Source organism: Phocoena sinus, chromosome 8 (genome assembly GCF_008692025.1).
Source record: "Phocoena sinus isolate mPhoSin1 chromosome 8, mPhoSin1.pri, whole genome shotgun sequence".
Classification (NCBI taxonomy): domain Eukaryota; kingdom Metazoa; phylum Chordata; class Mammalia; order Artiodactyla; family Phocoenidae; genus Phocoena; species Phocoena sinus.
The window spans coordinates 8435015-8461471 of record NC_045770.1 but is presented as its reverse complement, the minus strand read 5'-3'; the positions used below and the strand labels follow the sequence as shown (position 1 = coordinate 8461471).

The window sequence follows — 26457 nt, the reverse complement described above, 5'->3', positions numbered from 1 at the left end:
TGGGCAGACGTGGCTGAACGGTGTCCTCAGGGCCTGGAAGCCCAGAGCAGAGGGCCCTGACCCGTAGCTGATGCTCAGCCACATCCACTGAAGGAGGCAGCCATCCTCACGACAGTGGTGAGAGGTCGGGAGCGTCAGTGCCATTTCACAGATGAGCAAACTGAAACCCGGAAAGGCAAGGTTACATGTCCAAGGTCGGCTAGCAGCGAGTGGCAAAGGCGGGAATCCGTTCTGTCTGCTGCCAGTGTCTCGTGCACACTCCCTCCCTGGGATGCTAGAAAGACCCTGGCAGTATCCCCCATCTGAGCCACCTACTCCCACCTCCCAGGAGCAGAAGGGAGGAGCTCTCCGTGGCAGCTGGCGGAAGGCGGCCGCTGCAGGTCTGTGAGCCCTGAAGCTTGAAGCCCTGCGCGGTCAGGGAGGTGAACACAGTAGCACTGAGCCACCCTCAATTAACAAACCACCCTGCTCTTCCTACTTGGGTTCCACCGGAAGCACCGTTTCTGGCACAACCAGTGTTTGGGGAGTTGATCTGTGAGGTCTGTTGGGGGCTGGGGAGATGGGGGCCGGCGACAGGATGGGTGGGCTCGAGGGAGACCCAGAGCCTGATGCTGGGGAGTGACACTCCATCTGACGCTTGCGCCCTTCCTCTTCTGCCCCTTTCCACCCAGGGGAAAAGTCTTCCTATTCTCCTCTTCAAAGAAAAGTAATTAAATACGATCACTCCCACAGTGTGATTTAGTCAGAAAGCCCTTGGTTCCTGTCTCAACCTCGGCAGAAACTGTCTGTGGTCTCCAGCAATTTCTCTGCTGCAGTGGCTTCTGTTTTCTCATATGTAAAATGGGAGTGCCACCAACCCATTGCACAGGATCCCTGTTGGACGTGAACCCCCCAGGGAGAGACTTCATTAGCTTGTTGGAACACAACGTGCCACTCTCCCCTACAACTGGGAAAGGGTGATCCTTAGCAGGAAGGAAAGCATCAGTGGGGCGTTCCAGTGTCAGTGAGGGCGACTAGGTAGGCAGGTGAGCACCTTGTAAACCACACCACACAGCATCCCCTGCTCATTTTCATGGCCAGACTAGACTGTCGGAGAGGCTGGATCTCTCAGCCCCTGCAGGGCATCAGGAAATTTCATCTCAAGGTGTCACAAACTGAGAATCTGGACAGGGCCCTTTTGCTCCCAGCTTAATGCAGGGCTGGTTCCAGCTGGATGATAGAGAAGAGTCCAGTGGCTAGAGCATCTATGGGAGGCAGGAGGACGGCAAGGACCCTGTGTAGGTTCTGGACCCAGTACCGCAGCTCCCAGCGGGCAGGCCCTCCTGGGGAATGCTGCCATCCTTCCCCACCCACTAGTCGTTATCCTATTCTCTTAATCAAGCCTCACAGCCTGCCTGGGTAGGATGTCCAGTGCTGTCCTTGGAGGAAGGCTCCGGGTCTGAGACCAGCTGTGGGCACACCAAGTGGCCTCATAGAGTGTAGTTTCTTCATATGCCAGAGCGAGGAGGATAGGAGAAATTTTCTTGGAGAGAAGCTCTGACACTAGTGGTGTGCTGATAAATGTTTAACAACCAGCTCTCTGGTTGGGGGTTAGAAAGAGGATTGATTTGCAGCCTTTGCCAGTTTCTGTGGTGTAATTACTCCCACCATGGTCAGCTTCAGGCTACCGATATGATATCAACCGGCTTGCAAAATTCCTGACAATTTACCAGTTGGCTTTCATAGGCCAGAGCAAGGGATCTCCGCCCTCCATCTGTCCAGCCTCTCCCCCCCGCTTCTGTTATTTAGGCCTAGAGCCTTCCCCCAGAACCTCACCACCCGACACCCTCAACCCCCTGCTCCAGGGCCCTGGGACAGCTGCGGGCCTCTCCCTCTGAGCTCCAGTTCTTGAGAAATGGGTGTCTCTGGCTAGAAGAAGAAATCTATTTGAAGATAAACATTCTCCCAACCTGGAGGAAATGCAGAGTTTGCTGAACTGGCCCCCAGGAGCTAAATAAATTTGAATCATCGTCCCCCTGCTCTGCTCTCTTCTCCCCCGGCCCGGCTCTCTGAGCCCCGGTAACAGCCTCTCGGCTGGGGCCGGCGCTTGGGATGCTGACAAGTGACCGCTTTTTTTTTTTTTTTTTTTTACATCTTTATTGGAGTATAATTGCTTTACAATGGTGTGTTAGTTTCTGCTTTATAACAAAGTGAATCAGTTATACGTATGTTCCCATGTCTCTTCCCTCTTGCGTCTCCCTCCCTCCCACCCTCCCTAATCCACCCCTCCAGGCGGTCACAAAGCACCCAGCTGATCTCCCTGTGCTATGCAGCTGCTTCCCACTAGCTATCTATTTCACGTTTGGTAGTGTATATATGTCCATGCCACTCTCTCACTTTGTCACAGCTTACCCTTCCACCTCCCCATATCCTCAAGTCCATTCTGTAGTAGGTCTGTGTCTTTATTCCCGTCTTACCCCTAGGTTCTTCATGACCTTATTATTTTTTTCTTAGATTCCATATATATGTGTTAGCATACGGTATTTGTCTTTCTCTTTCTGACTTACTTCACTCTGTATGACAGACTTTACACTTTCCTGTGGGCCCCAGCTGGGCTTTTGGCCGCACCTTCCCCCAAAGTCCTGTCTAGAAAGAGGAGGTGAGAGGAAAAGTCCTTAATACTCATGAATCCTAAAAGGACACCAGTTTGCCCTCAGTCCTCCCACTCCTAGAAGCTCATCTGCATAGAAACCCCTTGTGGATTCCTTCAAGGACACGAGGAAATTCACCCTTAGTGGACTGAGCAGAGCAGAGCACACCAGCCTACCCTGTATTTTACGCTTAAACGAGCCGTGCATTGCTTTATGAAAGATGCACGTGCTGGAGTTGAAGAACTACAACCACCCCTCCATATGGGGAAAACTTTATAGAGTTTCCAAAGCACTTTTACACACCGTACGTCATCTAATCTGAGCCCCACGCCAACCCTGGGGGTGGGCAGTGGTCATGAAAGCACCCTCACGGCGTCCGAGCCTGTCACCGTTAGAAGGGACTTCAGATGTCACCTACGCCAGCCCACCCAGCTAGAGAGCGTCCATCGCCCCCGCGGGAGTCTCTGCTTGGCCCCTGCACCAGTGAAAACTCACCACTTCCGGGAGGCAGCCCATCCCAGCCTTGGAGAGCTCAGAGGCTTGGAAACTTACTATTTGGGTTGAGCCCAAATGTGTCTGCATTTTACAGATGTAATGCATCGGTTGTAGTTTGACGCTTTAGGGCGTACAGAACAGAACTGACACAATCTAATCCCTCATTTAGATATTCAAAGGGGGCTCTCACATCTTTCCATCTCCCTCCCATCCCCCAAATCTTCCTTAACATTGCAGATTCCTGCAAATATTCCTCAGAATCCCTTGAGCAGCCTGGTCCACTCTCCTCTGAGTGTACTTCCCGGCACCTGTCTCAGCTTAGTAGGTGGGGCTGGAAGCTTTGTGTGAGCTGTGCCTCTGCTGATGGGTCCTCACAGAGCATCAGTTTGGGGTTTTTGTTTGTCTGACAGACACAGTACACTGTGGACATACTGAGCCTTCTGTCAACTGAAAGGTGCTGCTAAATGATGTCTCTCCTCTTCTGCACTTTTATTATCGATTTTTTTTTTTTTTTTTTTTTTTGCCGAAGTGTTGGAAGTGTTAAATTCCAACTTATTAGACAAGAATTAATCTTATTAGCCTTGGCACGTTGCCAAAACCTGTGAAGATCGTTTGGATCCCGGTTTCATGTCACCCATAAGTTTGTTGAGCGTTTCTTCAGACATCCTCTAAATCACTGATAAAAATATTGAAGAAGAGAGTTGAGGAGAAAGCATGTGGCATCTCCTAGAAGCCCTCCTCCCTCTGACATCCCTCCTCTAATTGTCATCCTTTGGGTGTAGCTTCCTAATCCACACAATTGTCCACCAGACCACGTCGCTCCATGTTTTCCACGAGGATATCATGGGAGGTACCTTGCTGAGGTCATTTACACCATGTAAATGAAAATGTCTACCATTTTCCTGATCTGCCAGCTCAGTGATCATGTTAAACCCAGAACTGGGCTCCACTATAGCAGGCATTCATCCTAGTCACCCCAGGGCCTAGTACATGGTGGCGACTTGAGAAGTATTGGGAAAGATAATCAGTTGCATTGGTGAATGGAAGAAACTAGCCCAGATCAATGTGAAGATTAGAAGTATACTTAGTTTGTCTGATTCCACCTTATTTCTGTATTTTGAAAATTAGAACAGCATTTGTTTCTACTTTCTTCCTTACAGCACCTCTTTAATACTCATGAATCCTAAAAGGACACCAGTTTGCTTACTGATGAAAAGGAGGAACTTAGGAAAGTTGAGGGATTTGCTCAAAAAGCTATTAACAGGAGACAGTAAGAGTCAAGCATGGTACCTTGCCGGCCTCAAGGTACCATGATGCTCTGTCTAGCACTGAGTTTGGGAAAGTTCCCCCAGCTCAGCTAACAGTGACAAGGATGTTTCTTCCTAACAAAAAATGATGGGGCTACAGTATATTTCTTTTATAGTCTCAATTTTATTTACCACCCATCACTCATTAATTCATTCACTTAACAAGTATTTGTTGAGCATTGACTAGTGCCAGGCTATTCTAGACCCTCGGAATGCAACTGTTAACCAGCCCTCTTTGAGCTTACATTTGAGTTGCGGGTGGGAGAGAAAATAACTCAGCAAGTAGATATATAGCATCTGGTCATGATAAGGGCTACGAAATATATAGTCATAATAAGGGCTGTGAAATAAGGCAGAGTAAGGGGATAGCAGGGGCAGAGGGACTCTATTTTACTGTGAAGATGTGGCACGTGAACAGAGATCTAATGAAGACAATGAGACAGCAAGTGTTCTGTGCTTGTATTCGTGGAAATGCAGTACTCTCTCTTCCAGAAAGCAGGGACCTAGATCATATGGTAAACTTGCCAGCTGTGAAGTATACGATTCTTTCAAGGTGTGTCCACTTGTTTATTCCCTCATTCATTTTCTAAGCAAACACTAAGCGTCCCGTCTGTGTCAGTTGGGTGCCGGGGATGAAGGTGTGAACAAGGTATTAGCTCGGGAGGCAGACAAGGGCGTCAAGTCCAAGAACACAGTGGGTGAGAGCTGTCAGGCTCTGTGGGCCGGCTGGAGGAGAGCAATAGTTGAGGCATGTCACCACACGTGACATTTCAGGGATCCATTTAAGGAAAATAAAATATAAAAGCATCAAGTTCTGTTATGATGGTTACCCAAAATTTAAAAGCCATTTAACCATTTCTTTAAATGAAATCTTATACGGAAAGTCCAATATAGAATATATTTTTAAAAGGTGCCCTGATTGGCACAAACTTGGGAACCCAGGGGCACCTTCAAAAACATGTAACATAGGAGGAGAGCTACTACGCTAAATATTTGTTACGGCTAAGAACAGAAATCTGTTCATCGTCCACTACAACCTGCTTACCTTCAAGTGCCCAGGCAAACCAAGTTTGCAGAACACTCAATTGTCAGTCAAAACCATTAAAAGTTACCTCTGGCTTGTGGTAAATGGGATAAACCTCTGCCCAGTCGGGAACTGACTCGGCTATCTTCTTCCTGCTCTCCAAAGTCATCAAATCAAACCTAGCACTGCCCAGTACAGCCCAAGTGACTCATAAGCACAGTTTAAAGGGTTCATCATTCTGTTTTTTTTCTGCTTCCGGCCAGAGGCCACCACCTTAATTTGCATTAAGAACCATCACTTTTATTTTATTTTTTTACATCTTTATTGGAGTATAATTGCTTCACAATGTTGTATTAGTTTCTGCTGTACAACAAAGTGAACCAGCTGAATGTATACACATATCCCCATATCCCCTCCCTCTTGAGCCTCCCTCCCACCCTCCCCATCTAGGCCCCTAGCCCCTCTAGGTCGCTTTTAAAGTGAGCTCACTTCCACGCCACCTGATTTTGGATGGTCCTAAATCGTTCCCCAGAATTTTCTCATTTGAGAAAACACCAGCTTTCTTCCCACTGCAGCATATGTACAAATGGACGCTCGTTATACCCTCACATTTCTCTCGTACGCGTTCTGTTATCCACACACACACCCCACAGGACGAGGTGGACCTCACAGTTCCAGCCGGGGAACCAGTGGTCCTGGCCCTACTAACCCACGCCTCCTCTCTGTCTCTGCAGATGACGGCGACCGCTCAGGCCCCCTCTAAGGCCCAGGCTGTCCACATCGCCACACCTTCGGCTGCTGCCAGCACACCTGTGCCCAGTGCCCCCATCGACCCCCAGGCCCAGCTGGAGGCTGACAAGCGAGCTGTGTACAGGTAGGAGACACTTCAGCCGGGCCATGCGCAGGAGCCCCCAAGTGGCCTCAGGCCCAGCTCAGCCATGAGAGATGTGAGTGCAGGCCAGCAGGTGGGCTCACGGAAGCCAGTAGCCAGGGCCAGGTCCCTTCTCTCTGAAGTCACTCCAGAGAGCCCTCAGCTGGCCATGCAGGAATTGTCCAGGGAGGGAGATGAGGCCTGGGCTGTGTCTTCCAGGACGGCCTCTTCCTCAGCCCAGCTGGGGAGATGAGCCCTGACGAGCATCAGAGCCCTCCACTCAGCAAACGGGCAGCTGCCTCAGGACTGTCCTGGCCCACATGCCCCGTCATCGCCTTCATTCCAGCACTCGCCATCCAGGACTCAGTTGTGAGCAAAGCTTTAGTACGCCTGGAAACCACCGGGAGCGCTCGTCAGAACACATGTATCTGGACTCCGTGCTCAGAAATGCTGAATCAGTAGGTCAAGCTGTAGGAGGAGGGTATGAATGTTTAACAGGCATCCCAGGCGACTCTAATGCAGCTGGTGCTTGGACCACACTGTGATTCATGGTAGTCTTCGGTTTTTAGCAATAGAGGTTGTACACGACTGTGTAGGTTCTGGCACCCTCCCCGAGATGGGCAGTTTGCTGAGAGCAGGCAGCTTGTGTCATTTTACTCTGTATCAGCCCCTTGTACCCAGGGCTGGGCCCTGAATGTAGCAGAGGGTGGGAAGGGCTCAGGGAAGTTCCGGTCTGTCTTGTGTACATTGTTGGGGTGAAGATGCGGTCCTCTGAGGGCGGACCTGAGCGATGTCCCAGCAGGGATTTCGGTCATCCTTTGTCCATGGGGAGCCCACATCACTAAGAAAAGATGCCCAAGTCAGCACTCAGCATCGAGGTTGGACCCTTGCTCACATTCGCTCGTGTGAGCACGTACATTCGCGTGCATCAGCAGTGGGGCCGACCCCTGGCTGAGCGTGTGCTGCAGTGGGCGCTAACTCCAGTCACACGTGGCCTGGCCCACCCAGCCCCGCCCATGGCAGTGGCTTTATGGCAATGGTGATAATTATTGCCGTTATGATCATTATCACTGGCATTATTTTTAGTTACTCAGATGAGCTGAATGCCTCTAATGCCAACAGTTGGGAGTCCAAAGCAGTGGGCCCTGATCCCTAGATCCTGACACAAGGTCCTTCCCAGGCCTGGATAACACAGCTCCCGGGCCCCAGCCTGCCCGGCGCACAGGCCAGGCCCAGCTCCTGCGGGTAGAGACCTCTGCCTTGGGCCCCAGAGAATGCCAGGATCTGGTCACAGGACCTGTCAGAGACCCTGAGGAGGACCCCAGCTCCCCTGCCCCCAGCATGGGACCTACACTCCTGTCCTCCCTTCACACTTGCCTTGAACCCTTGCTATTACTACGTGGAGGCGTTGTGCTGGGCTCCAGGGGAAAGAGGTAAATCATAAAGGTTATGCATGGGCTGTTCCCTGCCTCTCCAGGAACGGAGACATAATGCAAACAAGAAACCAACATAGAGTGGTCAGGGCTTTGACAGAGAAGGCTTCACGGGGGAAGCAGTAGAGTCTGATCTTCAAGGCTGGGTAAGAGAGCTCAGCAGGAGGAGAAATGGGGGGTCAGGAACTTCCGGCAGAGGAGAGCCTGGTGCGTTCCCAGGACGGTCAGTGGCCAGAGCAGCTGGGCACGGGAAGCTGAGGCTGCACAGGGCCTGTAGCCTCACCTTGGGCCTGGTGGCAGAACAGAAGCAGGGAGCGAGAGCAGCCTGGCCTCTGAAAACTGCCCCGTGGTCTGATGACTGTGGGTACAGTCATCACACCCCCTTTAAATCCCTGCTGCTCCAAGTGTGGTCCATGGGCCAGAAGCATCGCATCACCTGGGAGCTCGTTGGAGACGCAGAATCTCAGGCCCCACTCGACCTGGGGATTCCTGATCTGCACTTTGACAAGATCCCAGGTGATTCATATTCGCACTGGAGACGGATCCCTGACACCTTCTCGGACCCCCAGGGGCAGGGACCTGTAGTGAGCACAGATCTTAGTCTAGAAAGACCCCAAATTAGTGGCCTAACATAAAGTTTCTGGAAACCTAGGCTTGAGCCCTACCTCCTCCTTGTACTCGTCTCTCTGAGCGTTGGTTTCAGGACAGAACCTAATCAGTGGTTCGGCAAGAATTACGAGACAGCCCATGCCAGCACCTGGCTCCATGTCTGGCACAAAGCAGACGGTTCCCTTGTTCCTGCCAATGGGCTCCACGTGCTCCATAGCCCTTCCCAAGATCCCAGGCTCAGACCCCACCCAGGCCCAGCCAGGAGATGGGCCGCGTCCCCAAGGGGGCTGTCCACCATGATGTCACCTGAAGTACAAAGGCCCAGATCTTCCCTCAACCAACATGCCTCACCTCCACATCTGAGATTCACCCTCTCCCATGGGGCTGTCACCTCACAGCCCATGGCATTTGAGCAAATTATCTCTGCAGCTGTCTGACCATGAAGAAGAAATCCCAGGCTGGATACCACCAACAGTCCAGCCAAACAAGTCTGCCCGGCATCTCAGGACGACGGAGCAGAGGGACATCAGCACCCTTGCCCAGTTCTTTCTTCTGCAGCCCTGCTTGCCCCAGGGCCCCCAGGGTGTCTCCCATGACCACCCCTCTCCCATTAGTGCCAGCCGCCCTCTCCACCGCCCTTGCGGGCTGAGGGGAGACGCTCCACCTCCCATAGGGTCGGGTAATTCTAATTAGATCTGCCCGCCTGGGGCGGCCTGGCTGCTCAAAGCACCTCAGGGAGTCAGCATTTCATGTCCATAAATGTAAGCATCCCCTCTCCACGGAGATTAGTGCCCCGCGCTGACTTTTGGGTGTCCCCGCCGAGGCCCCTCCCTGAACTACTTCGAAGAACGAAGGTGGGGGAGGCCCCTCCCTGGCCAGGCCCGCAGGGCGGCATCAGGCAGTGCGACAAGCGGGAAGGAGCCTCCTGGTGCCCTGAGGTTTTATTTGTGTAGGAGGATGTGTTGATGAAATGTATTGGTTCCTTCTGATGTGGAAACTCTGCGTGTGGGGTGGGGGGAGAGGGGAAGGGAGGCAGAGTCTGTCTTGAATTGGATCATACCAGAGCATCATCTGGGCTGATCAGCAAGGCGGCCGGGAGCTCCCGCTCAGATTAATGATTGCAGTCTAATCCGAGCAGACCCCATGATTGGATGCACATCGCGGGTAATTGTGTTTGTGGCCCAGGAGCAATGCTGAGAGGGGTCTGCTGAGGGGAGGCCCCATGGAGCGGGGACCGCAGGCTTGGACCCAGCTCAGATCTCTCCTTCCCCAGGTGCACCTCACCCCTGGGGTTTTCCCCCCAAGAAGTTAAAATTTAGCTTGGACCACACCCCCCCACCTCTCCACCGGTGGGCTGTGGGCTGTGGGCTGTGGGCTGGACGGTGTTAGGTGGCGGGGAGCTTGGAAGTTAGGTTGCCAGCAGCACAGAGACGGGGCCAAGAGGGTGAGGTTGATCCAGCTTTCACTATCCCTCCTCCCCTCCAGTCTCTGCCGTTTCCCCTTTGAAGTGAGTGGGTTCCCATGGAAACCGTGATGTCCTGGGGAGCAGAACAGTGGCAGGAGCTGGGCCTGGCCAGGTGCAGCGGGGGAGGAGGGGGCTCTGCTGAGACGGCTCTGCGCACAATGGGTTCCGCCCCTGAGGCTGAAATACTGTCTGGGGACCCAGGAAATGGCCCGCCGGGCGCTGCAGAAGATACCTGTTAGTGACGGGAAGTGCTGGCCTGGAGGCAGGAACAGTGAGAGAAGGGTGGGGACAGCTGTGCTTTGCTTCTCCAGGAAAAATGCCAGAGAATTGAGCTGCGAATCAGGTGCGGAGGGTGAGGTGACTGCAGGACCCTGTGTCTCTCCTTTGTGGCGTTAACTCACAATTGAACCGATTGTGTTACTATTAGTTCTGTTTCCACCACTAGATCGTTACCTCCATGAAGTCAGGGTCTACGCGTTTTCATTGATTGATCCCCAGCGCCTTACACAATACCTTAGACCCAGCAGCTTGGATGAGCATGTACTAAATCAGGGCCTGTTGAGTGGATTCCTTCAGTAGGCGAGGCAGGACCCATCCATATTCCATGGTTCCAGGCTGGTGTGCTGGCTAACTGGCTCTGGGGGGAGCGGGGAGGGAGAGCCCTCATGTAGCACCTGTCGATTTCCGTGGTGTAACTGCATCCACCATGGCCCGTTTCAAGCTACCAGTGTGCTGCTGAACAGAGGTGGGAAGAGATGCACACAGTTGGCTCTCTCCAGCCTCAAGCACAAACCCCTGCAGGTAGCCGAGTTACAGGTGCCCAGTTTTACCAGCACCTTTACAGCCGACTTTGTGGAATGCTTTAACTCATACCATTAGCCACAATCCTACACTCCTTGGCCCTCACTGACCTGTCTGGCCCACTCCCTGGTTCTAAATTTGAAATGTTCCCACTTAACGAATTAATGCTTAGAGGCTGGCCCAGAATAAGCGCTATGTAAGTGTTTGCAATTGTAATTTCTCACCCGAACCCCAAGGCAGTGAATTTTCTCCTTCCTAGATTCTACCCAGCACCATCCAACTCTTAACATCTGCTTGAGCAAAGCCCTGATGCCTCCACGTTCTCCAGGTAGATTCCAAGGCTTTCCTGTTTCATCCGTTAATGAGTTCCTTCCCAGCAGCTCCAGAAAGCCCACCTCAAACCAGTCTTTAGTTTCTCAGCTGTCAGAGTCTCGGCCTTTCCGTGTAGTGTTTGTAGCTCTTCCTGTCAGTCTCATCTCTCTGTAAGCCACACCCAGAGCTTCTGCCCATGTGGCACCCAGCCCTAGAGAGTTCAAGCTGAAGTCCACTTCTAGTTCGACGAAAGCAGTACACATTGCTAAGGCCTTGTTTGTAATACATTTGCCCCTGTTGCATTCAGACTGGGTCCCTCTAGAATCCACGCTTGTTTAGGGAAAGATCAGAACGGGGCAGTGGGCAATGTTCAGATCGCTCCCTTGAGGCTATCCCTCTAAAGGTCACTGAAGTTCGGGCTCGGTCCTAATGGTCCAATAGCTAGAGGGACAAAGGCCATAGAGCAGCCGTACTGAGCTGTGGGACAAGGTCTAAAAATAGATGTGGTGATAACCAGCTTGGTCGCCTTGGGAAAGTTAGTCCCTCTGAATCTGTTTTCTCAACTGTAAAAAAGGAAATAGTCATAGCTAGACTAAAATGAGATGATATATGATAATATCGAGCACACAGATCAGTGTTTGCTGCCTGGGGTGGGATGGGATGGGGGTGTTTGAAACAAAGGGGCCAGCATGGTCCCCGTGGCCTTTTCCGCACGTGAGGCGTCTGGTGCGTTCAGGGAGGTGAAGTTCAGGCTGCAGAACAGGGCCTGTGGACCTCGATCGCCTGGGTTTCCATCCTGGCTCCGCCACTGGGCAGTAAACCTTTCTGGGCCTCTGTTTCTTCATCTGTAAAATAGGACCGAAAATAGTGCCATCTCTTCATTAGGTTGGTCATGAGGATTAAATGAGATAATACCATGAAGTGCTGGATAAAGAATCTGGCATGTGGAGAGTACTCTGCAGCCGTTAGCTGCTGTGAGATGTTTGGGGGAATGGAAACAGGGGTTGGTCGGGCTAGAAGGTAGATGCTGAGGGGCGACCCAGCAAGAGGCAAGACAGGAAAGGGCTCCCAGCTGAGTGGTCCTGCACTGCGGTTCGATTAAACATTTACTGAGCTCTGCTACGCGGAAGCATCGTGTCAAGTTCCAAGAGGGGTTCTGAATGAAAAAGAATCAGTCCAGGGAGTGGCAAGAAGATAGACATAGGAAGTAGCTATAGTATAAAATTGGCACATCTTATGGGCTCAAAAAACTCTATGTGGAATTGACTGCAAGGCCTCTGGCCCACAGCACAGCGTAGGAGAGTAGCACTGCTTTTCCCAAGGGAGGTGAAGCCCAAGGGAAATGATAGCCAAGCAGCCTCTCCTGGGGCCGGGCTGGAGCCCCCTGGGCTTGGGGCTGGGCAGAGGAGCTGGCTGCTTTGTGACTGTCCTCTTTAGCAGCTGCCTGGCCAGGACCCTGGGAACTGGCACTTCCTAATGAATTGTCTTTGAGGGAACTCTTCCACCTTGTGACCAAGGGGTGTTCTGTCTCCGGGGAGCTGACCCAGGGACTTAACCCTGTGCCTTCCCTGGCATAGAGCTTGGTCATTCCTGGGACGTGCTGGGTGAGGTGGCCTGAGAATGGTGTGGGAGAAGTTTAGACATTCCAAGCAGAAGAGTCAGGACCAGATGCTTCTGGACTAGGTGCTGGGAGCAGATGTTCCAGGCTGCATTCTGAGCTGGGTTTTATGGGCTGGGGCTCCAGCAGACACTCCTTGCGTTTGGAAGCAGTTGGATTCACTGACATCTGAGCAAACATAACTGTAGCTGTTGACTACAGTCAGGGGAGCGATCCTGCTGGAGCCGTAATCTGAAAGTCAACCCGTGCTCAATTCTCCCCCGGCACCAGGCAAAGCCTGTTCCCTGCCCTTCCTGCCGGCATCTCGAAGGCCCCCGCCCCGGACCCAGCCTCTGCACATGCCGCTGGCAGGCCCAGAGGCTGCGGCTGCCTGGCCCACAGAGCAGGTGTGTTCAGAGGCAGCGGGTCCTGATGTTTCCACAGCTCACCACCTGGCCGAGGCAGAGCTGAGAAGTCCAGGTACCCCGCCAAGACAAGGCACATGGATAAGAGATCCAGGAGCCTGGAATCCCAATGACATTTATCCTCACAAGGTTATGTTAGGATTAAAGGAGATAACCAGTGCTAACAGCTGACGGTGCTTGGCACAGACGAGCCTTACAGTGAATGGTGGCCACCGTTGTGAGGAGCTACTGCGACAAGTACTAGACTGGATCGGTCCCCCTTACTAGAGGGAAGACACCAGCCATTGGGCCACCCGCTGGTGCGAATTGTGTGTGTGTGGGGCACATCAGGTGGGAGGGGCGGGGAGCCAGCAAGCTGGGCCTTTGAGGGCTCACATGGCCCATGGCTTCTCACCAGGGCTGGACTAAGCCAGTCTAGCCCTTCTAAGCCCCACTCTCTGATTTTCCCAAGCACTGGGCCATTTTGTGGTCAAGTGGAAAGAACATAAGACTAAGACTTCAGCCTAAGCTCTGATTCTACCACTGAGCAACTCACGTAACCTCTTTAGATAAACTTTCCCACAGGGTAGGCATAAGATGAGAAAATGAAAGATCTATAAAAACGTCAAAGCCTTCTCCAACACACAGAAGTATTATTATGAGAGAAAGTTCTTTTGGAAACCTGTTTGGTGAGGTAGAGACTGTCTTGTGCTGCATGGGTCCTGATGCTCAAAGGGTAAATGTGGCAGCTCAGTTCTGTGACCCCAGGACGCATAGGGCTCAAGGCCAGTAGAGGAAAAAAGGGGGAGGAGGATGAAGTGATTCTAATAATGGTTCAAAAACAGTACCTGGGAAAGGGGGAAGAACACAAAATTTGGAGTTTGGATACCCAGATTTAAATCTCAACCCAGTCACTTATTAGCCTGATGTAATTATTTAACCACATGGCCCCTCAGTTTGCTAATCAGTAAAATGGGAATAATAAAAATATTGGGTGTTTCAATGCAATAAGCACATGAAATGTAAGTTACGAAGTGCCACCAAATGTGTGTGGGTGTGTCACTGTCATTTTGCCATGACAAAATGGATGGAGCTCCGCTTCCCACACCAGACCTTGCCCCAGTGCTTTCTTGTTGGGGACTGGCTGGCTCTCTGGTGACTTGGATAGAAACTGCCTGTCACTAGCTGCCTAACTGCAGGAAAGATACTTCTATTTTCTCTTCCTGAGTTACCTCCCCTTAAAATGAAGAGGCTGATCGTGAAAGAGACAGGAGATAAGTGATAGTAAAGATGTGGAGAAGAGGGAACTCTTGTGCACTGCTGTTGGGATTGTATATTGGTGCGGCCACTCTAGAATACAGTATGGAGGATCCTTAAAAAATTAAACATAGAACTATCTACGATCCAGCAGTCCCACTCTGGGGATCCAAAGGAAACGAAAACACTAACTCGAAAAGACATCTGCATCCCCGTGTTCATAGCAGAATTATTTATAATAGCCAAGGCACAGAAACAACCTAAATGTCCACTGATGGATGGATGGATAAAGAAGTTGTGGTATATATACACAGTGGGATATTATTCAGACATGAAATAAAACACAAGGAAATCCTGCCGTTTATGACAACATGGAGGGACCTTGAAAGCGTTATGCTAAGTAAAATACTAGAGGAAGGCAACTTCTGTAGGATCTCACTTATATGTGGGATCTAAAAAAAAAACTTAGAGCAAAAGAGATTGGATTTGTGGTTATCAGAGGTGAAGGGTAGAAGGAGGGGGTAACGGAGGAGGGTGGTCAAAAGGTACAGACTTCCAGTGATAAAAGAAATAAGTACTAGGGATGTAATGTACAACATGACGACTACAGCTAACACTGCTCTATCACATATAGGTAAGTTAAGAGAGTAAACACTAAGAGTGCTCGTCACAAGGGGAAAATTTTCTTTTCCTTTCTCTCTTTTATCTGAGAAGATGGATGTTAGCTGAACCTGTCGTGGTAATCATTTCAGGGTACATGTAAATCAATCCATCACATGCTACGTGCCTTAAACTTATACAGTGATGCAGGCCAATTATTTCTTAGTAAAACTGGGGAGAAAATGAAGGGGCTGGAGATGAGATCCTACCAGGTCTCAAGTTTTAGGTTCTTTGTATTCTCGCCCTTGTAGACCAGCCTTAACAACCGGTTTGTTGAGATTTCACATTTATTACTTTTTTTTAATGTGCCAGGAGGGAAGGGTGTGAGTGTGTGTGTGGTGTGTGTGTGTGTGAAGGGATGGGGACAAAGCAGACTGTGGCCTCCCCTGAGCCCCACACTCCCCAGGGATGGACCTGTCCACCCACCTGGGGGAGGAGAGCTGGTTGGAGCCCAGGAACCCAGCAGATGCGATTCCAATTTAGCAACAAGAAGAAGTCCTCTCCAAGGCAACCCAGGCGAACATACCGCCCACTGGGCAGGACTAAAAATACACCCGCATGGTTTCAACGTCACACCTGAAGTAAAAATACATCCAACCAGGAGCTGCTGGCTTGGTCTCCCCCACCCCACTCTGCTCTCTCCATCTGGTGCCTTTGAGGGGAGGAGAGGAGGGCTGGCCGAGCGCTTCCTTCACACTTACTCGTCTGCCCCTGAGACCCTGCCAGCCCTCACCCCACACACCCAGCAGAGCCCAGAGGAGACTGGGGCCCTTTGTAGTAACTGTGGCTAGAAGCTGCCAGATGGCTGTAGCTGACCTGGGTACCACAGGGGAGTGGATTCCGGGCCCGAAAGAACTTTAGGCTTGTGTCTCAGAATCTCCGCTTGCTGTCAGGGATCGCTTCGTTCATTCATTTGTCCCCATTCACCGATCCTCCGAATATTTATTGATCCTCTGCTCTGTGCCAGGCACTGTGCTGGGAATTCAGAGGTAAGACGAGTTCGTGGACCAGAGAAGCTCCCCATGTAGTGAGGAAGACAGATCTGTGCACAGACAGCTGTAGTCAATAGAATTTAATCATTGTCCTGTGGGAAATAAAAATAAATTCTTACTGGCAGTGTTTTTTGGTTCCAAAAATGGGGTTCCGAGGTCCAGTAAGTTGTCCTTTGCCTCTCCTCCTCCTCTTTCTGTGCCTCTATTTGAGTTGGCATGTGGGCTTGTTTCCCTGCCAAATGAGTCAGTAGAGATGGGATTATACATCTATTGGAGTGGATAGCGTCGATGTTGACCTGAATAAAAAAAGGTGCCCCCGTGCCATTCCAGGGAACTGGAACAAGCGTTAATTGACAGCTTACTGAGTGCCAGACACTCTACTTCTTCCTTCATGTAATTCTTAACAATAACCTCTGTGGTGGGTGGCGTTATCCCTATTTTATAAAAGAGGAAACTGAGGCTCAGAGAAATTCAGTAACTTGCCCCAGAGTCACACAATTAATTATCTGTCTCCAAAGTCTATCCTTGAGGGGGTGATGAAGGTGCAAGGAGCCCGGGGCCACCTGCTGTCTGTTCAACTACCGCGTTCTCCACTGAGTCTATCTAGGAGAAACACTGACAAGAAAGCTGAGGCCACGCTGTGAAGCACCGTGGTGTGCTCTGATGTTGCTGACTCTGTAGTTCTCAGAATGACTGCTTGGAATGGGCCTTCTGGCCATGAAAAGATGCCCAGGAAAGGGGCAGGCGTCAGCCTGAAAGGTGCCTCCAGGGTATTATCTCTGATTCTGTGATCTCAGTGACCTGACCTGGGGCACTAGAAATAAAGGGTTACAATGCCAGCCCCCGGGTAGGGTTTCCAGGGTGGTGGGCCTTTGACAACTTGAGACCTCCGCTGTGTGTGTCCATGGAGACCAGCTTGGGTCGCTGCTTGCCCCCCTTTACCCCCACCTCACTGGCCAGTGGCTAATGTCCTCTGCACAGGTCTGACCCTGACCAGGCTCTGGTCCCACTGCCTCATCACCAAAAACCTCCATCCAGAAATGTTCCTTTCCTACTATACATTCCCTCCTCTGGACCGTCCACTCTCATCCCAGCTAGGAAGGGCCAAAGGCTCTGACACCCCACCCTGTCCCCATCGGAGGAAGAAGCCAAGCCTCAGGGGGTGGTGAGTGCTGACACTGGGCTGTGAAGGGAGGTACAGGACAGGCCTGGGGGCTCCAAGGTCAGTCACAGGGAGAGGCAGTGGACAGCCAGGCAGGCTGCCACACACTTGGCTGGACCCATAATTGAGGTCTGCAGTTCTGGCCAAGGTCACAAAGGGAGGGATGGCTGAGAGGCTCAGAAGTGACAGAGTGGCATGACTGTGAATCACAAGGTTTATCACCCAGAAAGGGAGCTCAACACTAATGTCCCCCCATGTGTGTGACTGTCATCGCCATCCCGCAACCGCAGTCTGTGGGGCTCCGTTTCTCTCTTCATATCTGTTCCCTGTTTCTTGTGTTCTTTGCGTTATAGCCTCTCTGAAGCGCTATTTAAAAAAAAATTTTTTTTAAATTGAAGTATAGTTGCTTTACAATGTTGTGTTAGTTTCAGGTGTACAGCAAAGTGATTAAGTTTTATATTATAAGTTTATATATATATATATATAAGTTTTATATATTCTGTTTCAGATTCTTTTCCTTATAGGTTATTACAAAATATTGAGTATAGTCCCCTGTGCTGTACTGTAGGTCCTTGTTTGTTATCTGTTGAAGCTCTATATCTTGGCATCCTTTCTTTTTCCTACCTCTGCTTCTCTGTTTATGGCCCTATGAGCAGAAAGAAATGTTAAAAAAAAACGTTTTTCTTAACCCAGGTTGTCCAAGGAGGAACGAAGGGAAGCAGAACAAAGTCCACTTGTCTTCTTTTGAGTCCTTTTAGCACAAGGAAATGAGCTTCAGCCTTATAGGGGAGCTTGCCGTTAGATACGAGTATAAAAATTACCAAGGAGGTTATGGTCTCCATCCCAAGAGGTCTTTGAAAATGTTAGGGAAACCTACTGGGCCATCTGCAGTGAGAACATCTGTCTTGAAAGAGGGAGGAGTAAAATGGAAGGCGCTGAAGCTCTCCTGCCTGAGAATGCTCTCAGAAGCCTCACTAGCAATATGTGTGTGGGTGGGGGATGAGGGGGGCCCGGATCGCTTTGCCCTCAAGAAAATCTGGGGCTTCAGCGAGGGGTCTCAGCCTCGCTGCTGCTGGAGAGAGGGTGACATTCAACTCTGCAAAGGGCTTCAGCCAAAATCCTGCCCTGTTTAGGCCCAGGCCCTTTGAGGTGCTCCCAGAGGCAGCCCTACGCACCCTGGCCCCAGACTGGGCATTTTAGGCCCGCGAATTTGGGTGATGCAGAAAACAACGAAGGCAGAAATGTCAGAAGTAATTAAACCAAACGATAGCTTAAACCCCTGTAGAAATCAACACATCCGGTTTAATCACCTTAAGCTAGCACAAGACTGCGGTTCTGTGGAGAGGGGTTCTTTATTTCTCTGGATCGTTAACAGGAGCTGTATATCTTGAATTTGTGGAGAGGGGTTCTTTATTTCTCTGGATCGTTAACAGGAGCTGTATATCTTGAGTTTGCTTTCGGTTCAGACGCTCCTGGGGAGAGGTGAAGAGGGTGGGCCTGGGGGTGGGGACTCCGGAAAGAAAACAAGATATAATAAAATCTTATTTGAGGTCCTCTCTCGCCCCCTGCTCCTGGCACTGTCCGCACTCGGGGCAGCCCGCCTCCCAGCACCCAGGCAGAGGCACAGCGCTGAATGTGATCAATGAGGCCGTTAGAGAAATTCATTTCTCGTTATTAGTCTGTGTCAGGTCCTTTCTATTAGTGGCTGGAAACGACCTCTCTTCTGCAGTAAAATGTCATGCCGGTTCACTCCTTTTATTTGTTCTGCACCAACGAGGCTCAAACTCTCCCTGAATTAGTGCAGTGAGATTTATTTTCTCCAAATTTTGAACGGCTTAAGAGAGATTGGCGGGGGGGGTGGCAGGGGGGTCGGTGGTGGGATGAACTGGGAGATTGGGATTGACATATATATACCCTAAGATGTATAAAATAGATAACTAATAACCTGCTGTATAAAAAAATAAATAAAATAAAATTCAAAAAAATAAAATTAAAAAAAAGAGAGAGATTGGGCTGGAGCGGGCGGCCAGGTGGGAGGGCGACACAGGGAAAAGCATGGAGAAAGGTCGGGGAGGGAGAAGGCGAGCTCTTCTGGAGGTCAGACGTCCTCGGCTCTCTGGACATAAAGGCTAACGGCCATCTTTCACATCTCGTTCATCATCGTCCAGGCACTGGGGACCGAGTTTGCACGTTTCTGCTTCCAGCCTCTGAAGGGTACTGATCCACGGTGGGAGAGATCTGGACAGCGGGAAGAGGAACTCCTTAAAACCCATTTTCTAGTTGGACAGACTGAAGCTCAGGGAAGGTCAAGAATGACAGGACCAGTATCCCACGCATGGCCAGGATATCCCCCTTCCGATCCCCTGCCTGGCTCAGACAAGGGCATTCATGTCCTGGAGGGTAAAGTGCCCAGCCCTCCTGGTCACTGCCCTAGTTACCCCACCCCACCCGAGGCCCGCAGTGGAGGCTGCTGGAAAGGACTCCTTGAAGGGGGCTTCCAGCCTCTTCCCCAGTCTTATGGGGTGATGTTGGAGGATAGCTTAAATATAGGTCAACGCTTAGGCAGGTGTAGGATGGGCAACTGGGGAAGGGGCTGGGAACTGGGCCGGGAACAGCCTTAAAGAAGGCCATAGCATCACTGCAGCCACAGAACCCAGCTGAGTCACTGGGAAACTGAGCCTGTTTCTCAGGGGTGTACAGAGCATCTCAGCAGTCCCCACACTTGAGGTAGCAGGTAGCAGTCAGGGGTGATCGAGAGATGCAGGTGGATAGAGCACGGGAGCCACAGGCAGCCCTACCAACCCTGGCTGTGGTTCATATGAAAAGCTGTGGGTGAGCACAGATGTCATCCGAACTCCTGGGCTCAGGGGTCCAGGGATCAGGGCGGGTGGAATCAGAGGCAGGAGGCTGGGGAGGGTGGGGTATGAAGGGAGGATTGGGGAACTGTTAGTGCAGCTCAGGCAGGGAGGGGCTGGGGAGAGGGGCCATGGCAGCAACCAGGAGGCCTGTTCTGTGCTCCACGGGTCCTTGCTTAACTTGGGGGAGAGGATGGAAGGCACATTTTCTTCTACTGAGAGATGGCAGAAGCCATAGAAAACACCCCCAGATATGCCCTCATCTCTCTCTCTCTCACACACACACACATACACACACACACACACACACACACACACACACACATATACATACATGGGAGATCTGACACCTGCAGGGGAGAGGTTTATAAAATGGACCAATGCTAGAGCTCTGCCTGGAAGGTACACGCTGTCCCCCAGTGGAGGGGACAGTGCCTCCACCCCAGTCCCCAAAAGCCCAGCTCTGTGTGAGACCTCGGATCTAACTGCCGCTCACCTCTTCGACCTCATCTCCCTCCGTTCGCCTACCTTGCTCCAGCCACAAGCGCCTGGATTTTGTTCCAGAAACATGCCAAGCTCATTTCTCTCTGAAGTGCTTTGCGTTTTCCCCTGCTTGGCAAGCCCCTCCCTCTGACCTTTGCCTGACTGCCTCCTCGTCCTTCCAGGCTTAACTCAAATGTCACCTCCTCAGAGAGGCCCTCCCTGATCACTCTTCTCCCTGCAGAGGCCAGGACAGTGGCAGACGAGCTCACCCGTTGGGCTGGTAGCTGGGAGATGCAGTCACCGGCAGCTCCCTCCTCCCTGCCCCACATGCCACGCACACTGTGTACACAAAACACACGATGCTCGCACACGCATTGCACACAGATACCACGTAGCCCTGCACACACACTGCATACAATAGAGGGCGTAGGCACCCTGTATTCACAGCACACAAACTCTGCACCCCAGCTCCATATACACAACCCATATGTGCATAGTACAGCAGAGACGTAACACCGTGTGTGCACACACGATAGAAACACCTAGGACAGCCCACTTACACAACGCTCACACTTGCTCTCGTTGACAGCCTACATTCAACCCAGGTGCACGCACGTGCACCGGCACACCCACACACCGTCAGCAGCTGCCCACCCTGCCTCCAGCCGGTGAGGAAGGAACGTGCAGTGACCGCGGCCGCCGTGGGGATGGGGCAGGGGCTGCGCCCCCCACCACCTGGCGCGATGCTGTGGATTATTAGTTCCTGGTAATTTAGTGCCCTTGTGCGGAGTCGATCTGTGCCTTTCACTCCTAATTGATCTAGTGGCTGTTTAAATGGCAGCAGGCATCTGTTGAGAGCAGGAAGGTTCATAAGGCACAATAATTCATAACACCGTCCTGGAATTTGCCTTTCACGTCCCTCAGCTAAACCACTGCAGGTCTCTGCTTAAATCCCAGCCGTGAAGGCTTCCTTTGGTATTCCACTCAGGGCCAGGAGAATCTTGCATTAAAACTGGGATCAGGTTAGATTTAGACTATAATATGCTGCGGTATTAGTGGCTGCAAATGAAGACTTATACTGGAGTTTAACCCCTTCACCTGGTTTTCTCTTTGTCTTCAGCGGGTGGCTGAGCGAACCCATTGTTTTCCCACCAGCTTCCTGAGGGGGCCGAGTAGCTCTTCTAGCAATTTGGGGCTGCAGATGGGCTACCCTCAGATATTGACCCTTTTTTCCTCCAGACTGTGACCCAGCCTGCAGCCTTGGAGCCCAGCTATTGACGCATCAGCTCCCAAAACAAGGGTCAGGGAGATAGTGTCTAGAGACAGCTTTGCCAAGCCACGCAGCTCATCTGTGGCAGGAATTCATCTCCCCTCAGCCCCCGCTGCCCCCGAGCTCGAGTAGAATGACCAGTAGGTGTAGGTTTGAGTGTGGGTGGGTCTCAGCACCTTCTGCCTTTCTGCCCAGGATTATTGGAATCCCAGTATGGGACAGGCTCACAGGGGTCCCCCATCGGCCTACAAACACTATGCAGGCTGAATGTTCAGTCCTTCTCGGCATGTTTAATCATAGCGTGCTGGAGGGAAGAAGCATGATTTGTTTTCATTTTCAGGACTTGCTGTGCTTTCCAATATGGTAGCCACCAGCCACATGTTGCTATCTAAATTAAAATTAGTTAAAATTAGACAAAATAAAAAATTCAGTGTCCTAGACACAAGAGCCATATTTTATTTATTTTTAATAGATCTTTATTGCAGTGTAATTGCTTCACAATAGTGTCTTGGTGTCTGTTGTACAACAAAGTCAATCAGCCATATGCATACATATGTCCCCATATCCCCTCCCTCTTCAGCCTCCCTCCCACCCTCCCTATCCCACCCCTCTAGGTGGTCACAAAGCACTGAGCTGATCTCCCTGTGCTATGCGGCTGCTTCCCACTAGCTATCTACCTTACGTTTGGTAGCGTATATATGTCCATGCCACTCTCTCACTATGTCACAGCTAACCCTTACCCCTTCCCATATCCTCAAGTCCATTCACTAGTAGGTCTGTGTCTTTATTCCCATCTTACCCTAGGTTCTTCATGACCTTTATTTTTTTTTCTTAGATTCCATATATATGTGTTAGCATACGGTATTTGTCTTTCTCTTTCTGACTTACTTCCCTCTGTATGACAGAGCTCTAGGTCCATCCACAATGGACGCTGCTTAAAAAACTAAAAATAGAATTACCATATGACCCGCAATCCCACTACTGGGCATATACACTGAGAAAACCATAATTCAAAAAACAGCCATATTTTAAATGTCCATTGGCGTCATGAAGTTAGTGGCTACTGTATTGGGCAGCAGAGATTGTAGAATGCCTTCATCACCTCAAGAAGTTCTGTTGGGCAGTGCTGGCTACAACATCCCCATTGGCAGAAGCCTGGGGACCAGACCCAACATACATACTTTCTCCTCTCCCAGCTCGCAGAGCTTACTCAAAAGAAAGGAGCTAGATGTTGTGGTTCCAGGGCACTGAGGTGAGCAACCAGAGAGGGATGTACTGTTGCTTTCTGGGAACCATGGTGGGAGGGAATGGGCTCCAGAGTCCAGTGTCAATACCCATGTAAACATGTGCACGTGCCGGGTGTGAAGACATAGTTGTTCACTCATGCTGCAGAGAAAGGAGAACGAGATGCACTTGTATATGCAAATGGGGTCACACACCTAACAGGTATATATTCAACAAAGATTTATTAGTGTCCACATGCCGCTGCTAGACTCTGGGCAGACAGTGAGGAATGAGGTGGGCTTGCTTCTTGCCCTCACGTAGCTGAGAGTCTAGTGCGGAAGACAGGTGGTAAAGCAAACAATCCAGGGAGCCGTCGGCACAGGTTGAGGGAAGGGGCAGTCAGGGAACCTTCCCAGAGTGGTGATGTCGAAGCAAGACCCATAGAGTCGCCAGGTAAGCACTTCAGCTTACATCCATCCATCACAGAGCCGTCACACGCTGTGCGCGCACCACACTCACGTATTCATCATTCGCTGGGTCGTTGTCAGTCACCGAATACTTATTAAGTGCATGCTATCAGCGCCAGGGCAGGTCCTAAGGATACAGTGATCACTGAGACAGAGACAGCCTTGGAGGAAAACACTGGACAAATAACGATGCAAAGAATTATTTAATTACAGTTGTGCTAAGCGTGTGATGATAGGAAACGTGTAGGGAAGTGTTACACGTGTGACTGGGGTGTCTGACCTAAACTGAGTCGGCCAACAGATGCAGGACAGGTGGAGACTTCTGCCCTCCACGTGTGAAGAGTACTCAGGTCCACACCCCGCCACGTACACTTGCAAACACACGGGTGCTGCCCTCGGCTGGCTCCACGCAGCCACGGGAGGGTGTGTGACCAACCACGCGTGTTCACATCCAGCACTTTTCTGGACATTTCCCGTATTTCCTTCCCAGATTGACATTGAGCCAGAAATGGACACCTACTTCTGGGAAGGGTTATACCCAGCATCCCTCATCAAATATCTGTGCAGTTTCTCTGGACAAAGAGAAAAGTTAGGACCCTGGTGGGGAGGGACAGAAGCCTCTGAGGCCCTAGGGAATCAGGAGACTGAATTCTCTGTGCCAGGGCGTGAAATGCTGCCGTCTAGGCTGACCATGGGGACTGGGGCCTTTCTCAGGGAGTGGGACCCTGGGAGAAGAAGTGACGGCAATGTGGGAAGGGACCCTGGTGGCTTCTGAGCCCCGACGGCAGCAAGTCTCTGAGTGCGCATGTGTGAGCTCTGATGTCCCGCAGGCACCCTCTTTTCCCGCTCCTGACGCTGCTGTTTGAGAAATGTGAACAGGCCACGCAGGGCTCGGAGTGCATCACCTCCGCCAGCTTTGACGTGGACATCGAGAACTTTGTCCACCAGCAAGAGCAAGAGCACAAACCCTTCTTCAGCGACGACCCAGAGCTGGACAACCTGGTAAAGACCCTGCAACCCCGCCTGGCTAGGCTCTCCCTACCTTCTGATGCCCTCCAGATGCCCTAGAAGCGACCCTTTCATTCATGCATTCAACAAAGAAATTGCATGCCCCCTGTGGGCAGGCACTAGGTGTACCCTTCCAGCGTCTGAGAACCTTAAACCAAGAGTTGCATGCAAAGGTGTTGCTGCCAAAGCTCTCCCCTCCTCTGCCGCTGCAACACTAGTAGCCTCACCTCCAACCCCCCTTGCAGTGCAGACGGGAGGAAAGGAGGGTCATGGCGCCCAGAATGTCTGGTGTAGCTGTTCCAAGAGCTAGAGCCCTGGCACGCTGGTAAATCTGTCTTGGGCTGCCCAGAGAGGAGCTGATGCCATGTGCTACAGTGTGGAGGGTGGGGATGACAGGTACCGTCAAGCAGGATCGGTGATAGGAAGACCGGAAACAGAGTCACACTGAGAAGATCAGCAGATGTCCTGCCATTTAGGGGGACGCCGTAGATCAGGCTCCCAGACCTAGCTTGTCATCCACATCATGCACTACGGCTTTGAAAAGCACACGGGCCTGGGGCCACCACCTGGAAACCGTGATTCAGTGAGTTTGGTGGGACCTGTGAAGGTACATTTTTAAAGGTTCCCAGACAGCTGCAATCTTCAATAAGGCTTGTAACCACTAGATTAGATGATGCCTGAAATTCTCATCTAGCCCTGGGAATCCTGTAGAGAAAGAGAGCTGTAGAGAGGGTGCTCTGTTTGTTCATCATGACAGTGGTCATCCCGGGATTATTAACCACAATTCTTGATTTTTCTGTGGGTGATTACCCAGATGATGCACGGTGAATTTGGAAACTCTGAAAACTCTTTCTTCCACAAATTGATTGATTATAGCACTGACCTCTTGCAATCAGAGTTTAGTTAGTACCTACTCCCAAAAGGGAAACAGAATTAGAAAAGCAAATGTGACTCCAAAAAGGAAGGAAGAAAAACACACATACACAGTGCACCAGCAGAACAGATTTAAACGACTTGGGTATTATCCTGTGTTGTGAATTAGCCACCCACTGCTTCTCTCAAGAGTTGATTATGCTACTTTATGGAGGCCAGAAGAGCTACCAGGAGAGCCCCCAGCCTGGCCTGGAAATTGGTGAAGTATTATGATGCGTTTAGAGGACAGAGCATAAGCACCTGACCGGGGTCAGGGAGCGTTAGTGCAGATTTCTGGGAGCCGCAAACCCACCTCGGCTTGTGCCTGGCCTCCCTCTCCCCTGGCTGGGATTGAGCAGACCTCCTTCCTGGAAGCCCAGACCACTGTCTCTCAGGTCCCCTAGGACAGCTGTCCCCGTGCAGGTTCTCCAGTTGGTCCAGCAGTAAGTGCAGGCTGGCCTGGCCCTGCCCTGCTGTTCGGTTGCTCAGAATCTCAGAACCGCACTTGTGAGTCAGGTCTTTAGAAGCTACACCCGCAGCGGCCACGGAACCAGGAAGTGAGGCAGCCGTTTCTGCAGGAGCTGGAATGGGCACTCCTCTCCCTTGACCCCAAAAGAAACTGAGGCCTAAATTGGTAGGAAATACCCCAAGTAGGCTGAGTAATATGAAAGAATTTACACCTTCAGAGGTAGGAGTCCTGGGGAAACAAACCTCACAGACCTTGCCCACTACCACCTGCCAGGTGAGCTATAGAAGAGCCCCCGAGTACAGCCTCTTATTCTAGCCCAGCCTGGAAAATACCAAAAAGTGTGGCCGCCTCCCTGTTCTCCCCTGGCCCACACTACCTGGGTCTCTCAGAGTTCTGTTCACTCAAAGATTCAGATTTCTTCATTAATCCAACAAAACTTGGTTAGTGTCTGCTACGTGCCACGCCTAGCCTAGGCACGTGGATGTTGTAGGAGCTGCCCCAATGGCCCCAGACCCCCGGTGCTGCCTGGGCCTCTATCTCAGGGGACTGGGCTGGGAGTGGTCCACTGGTGGAGCAGGCCTTGGACAGCCCACCTCCTCATGTGGACCTGATTTACCCAGAGTTAGCTGCAGTCAATGACTGATGGTATTTAAATGGAGACCACTGAAGGAGCCAAGGACCTCAGCCCAGCTACGCAGCTCACCCTCTGGGTGACTTTGATGACAACTCCTTTGAAGCTCAGTTTCCTCG

The 26457-nt window shown here is 51.2% G+C and overlaps 1 protein-coding gene across 1 annotated transcript in view; it reads left to right on the top strand.

The window, feature by feature from the left end:
* PKNOX2 (PBX/knotted 1 homeobox 2) overlaps nt 1-26457 on the top strand; it is a 257672-nt gene that overhangs the window by 190438 nt on the left and 40777 nt on the right. The window contains 2 exon segments of the mRNA XM_032641926.1: nt 6191-6330; nt 24149-24320. Coding sequence (XP_032497817.1) covers nt 6191-6330; nt 24149-24320 — 312 coding nt within the window.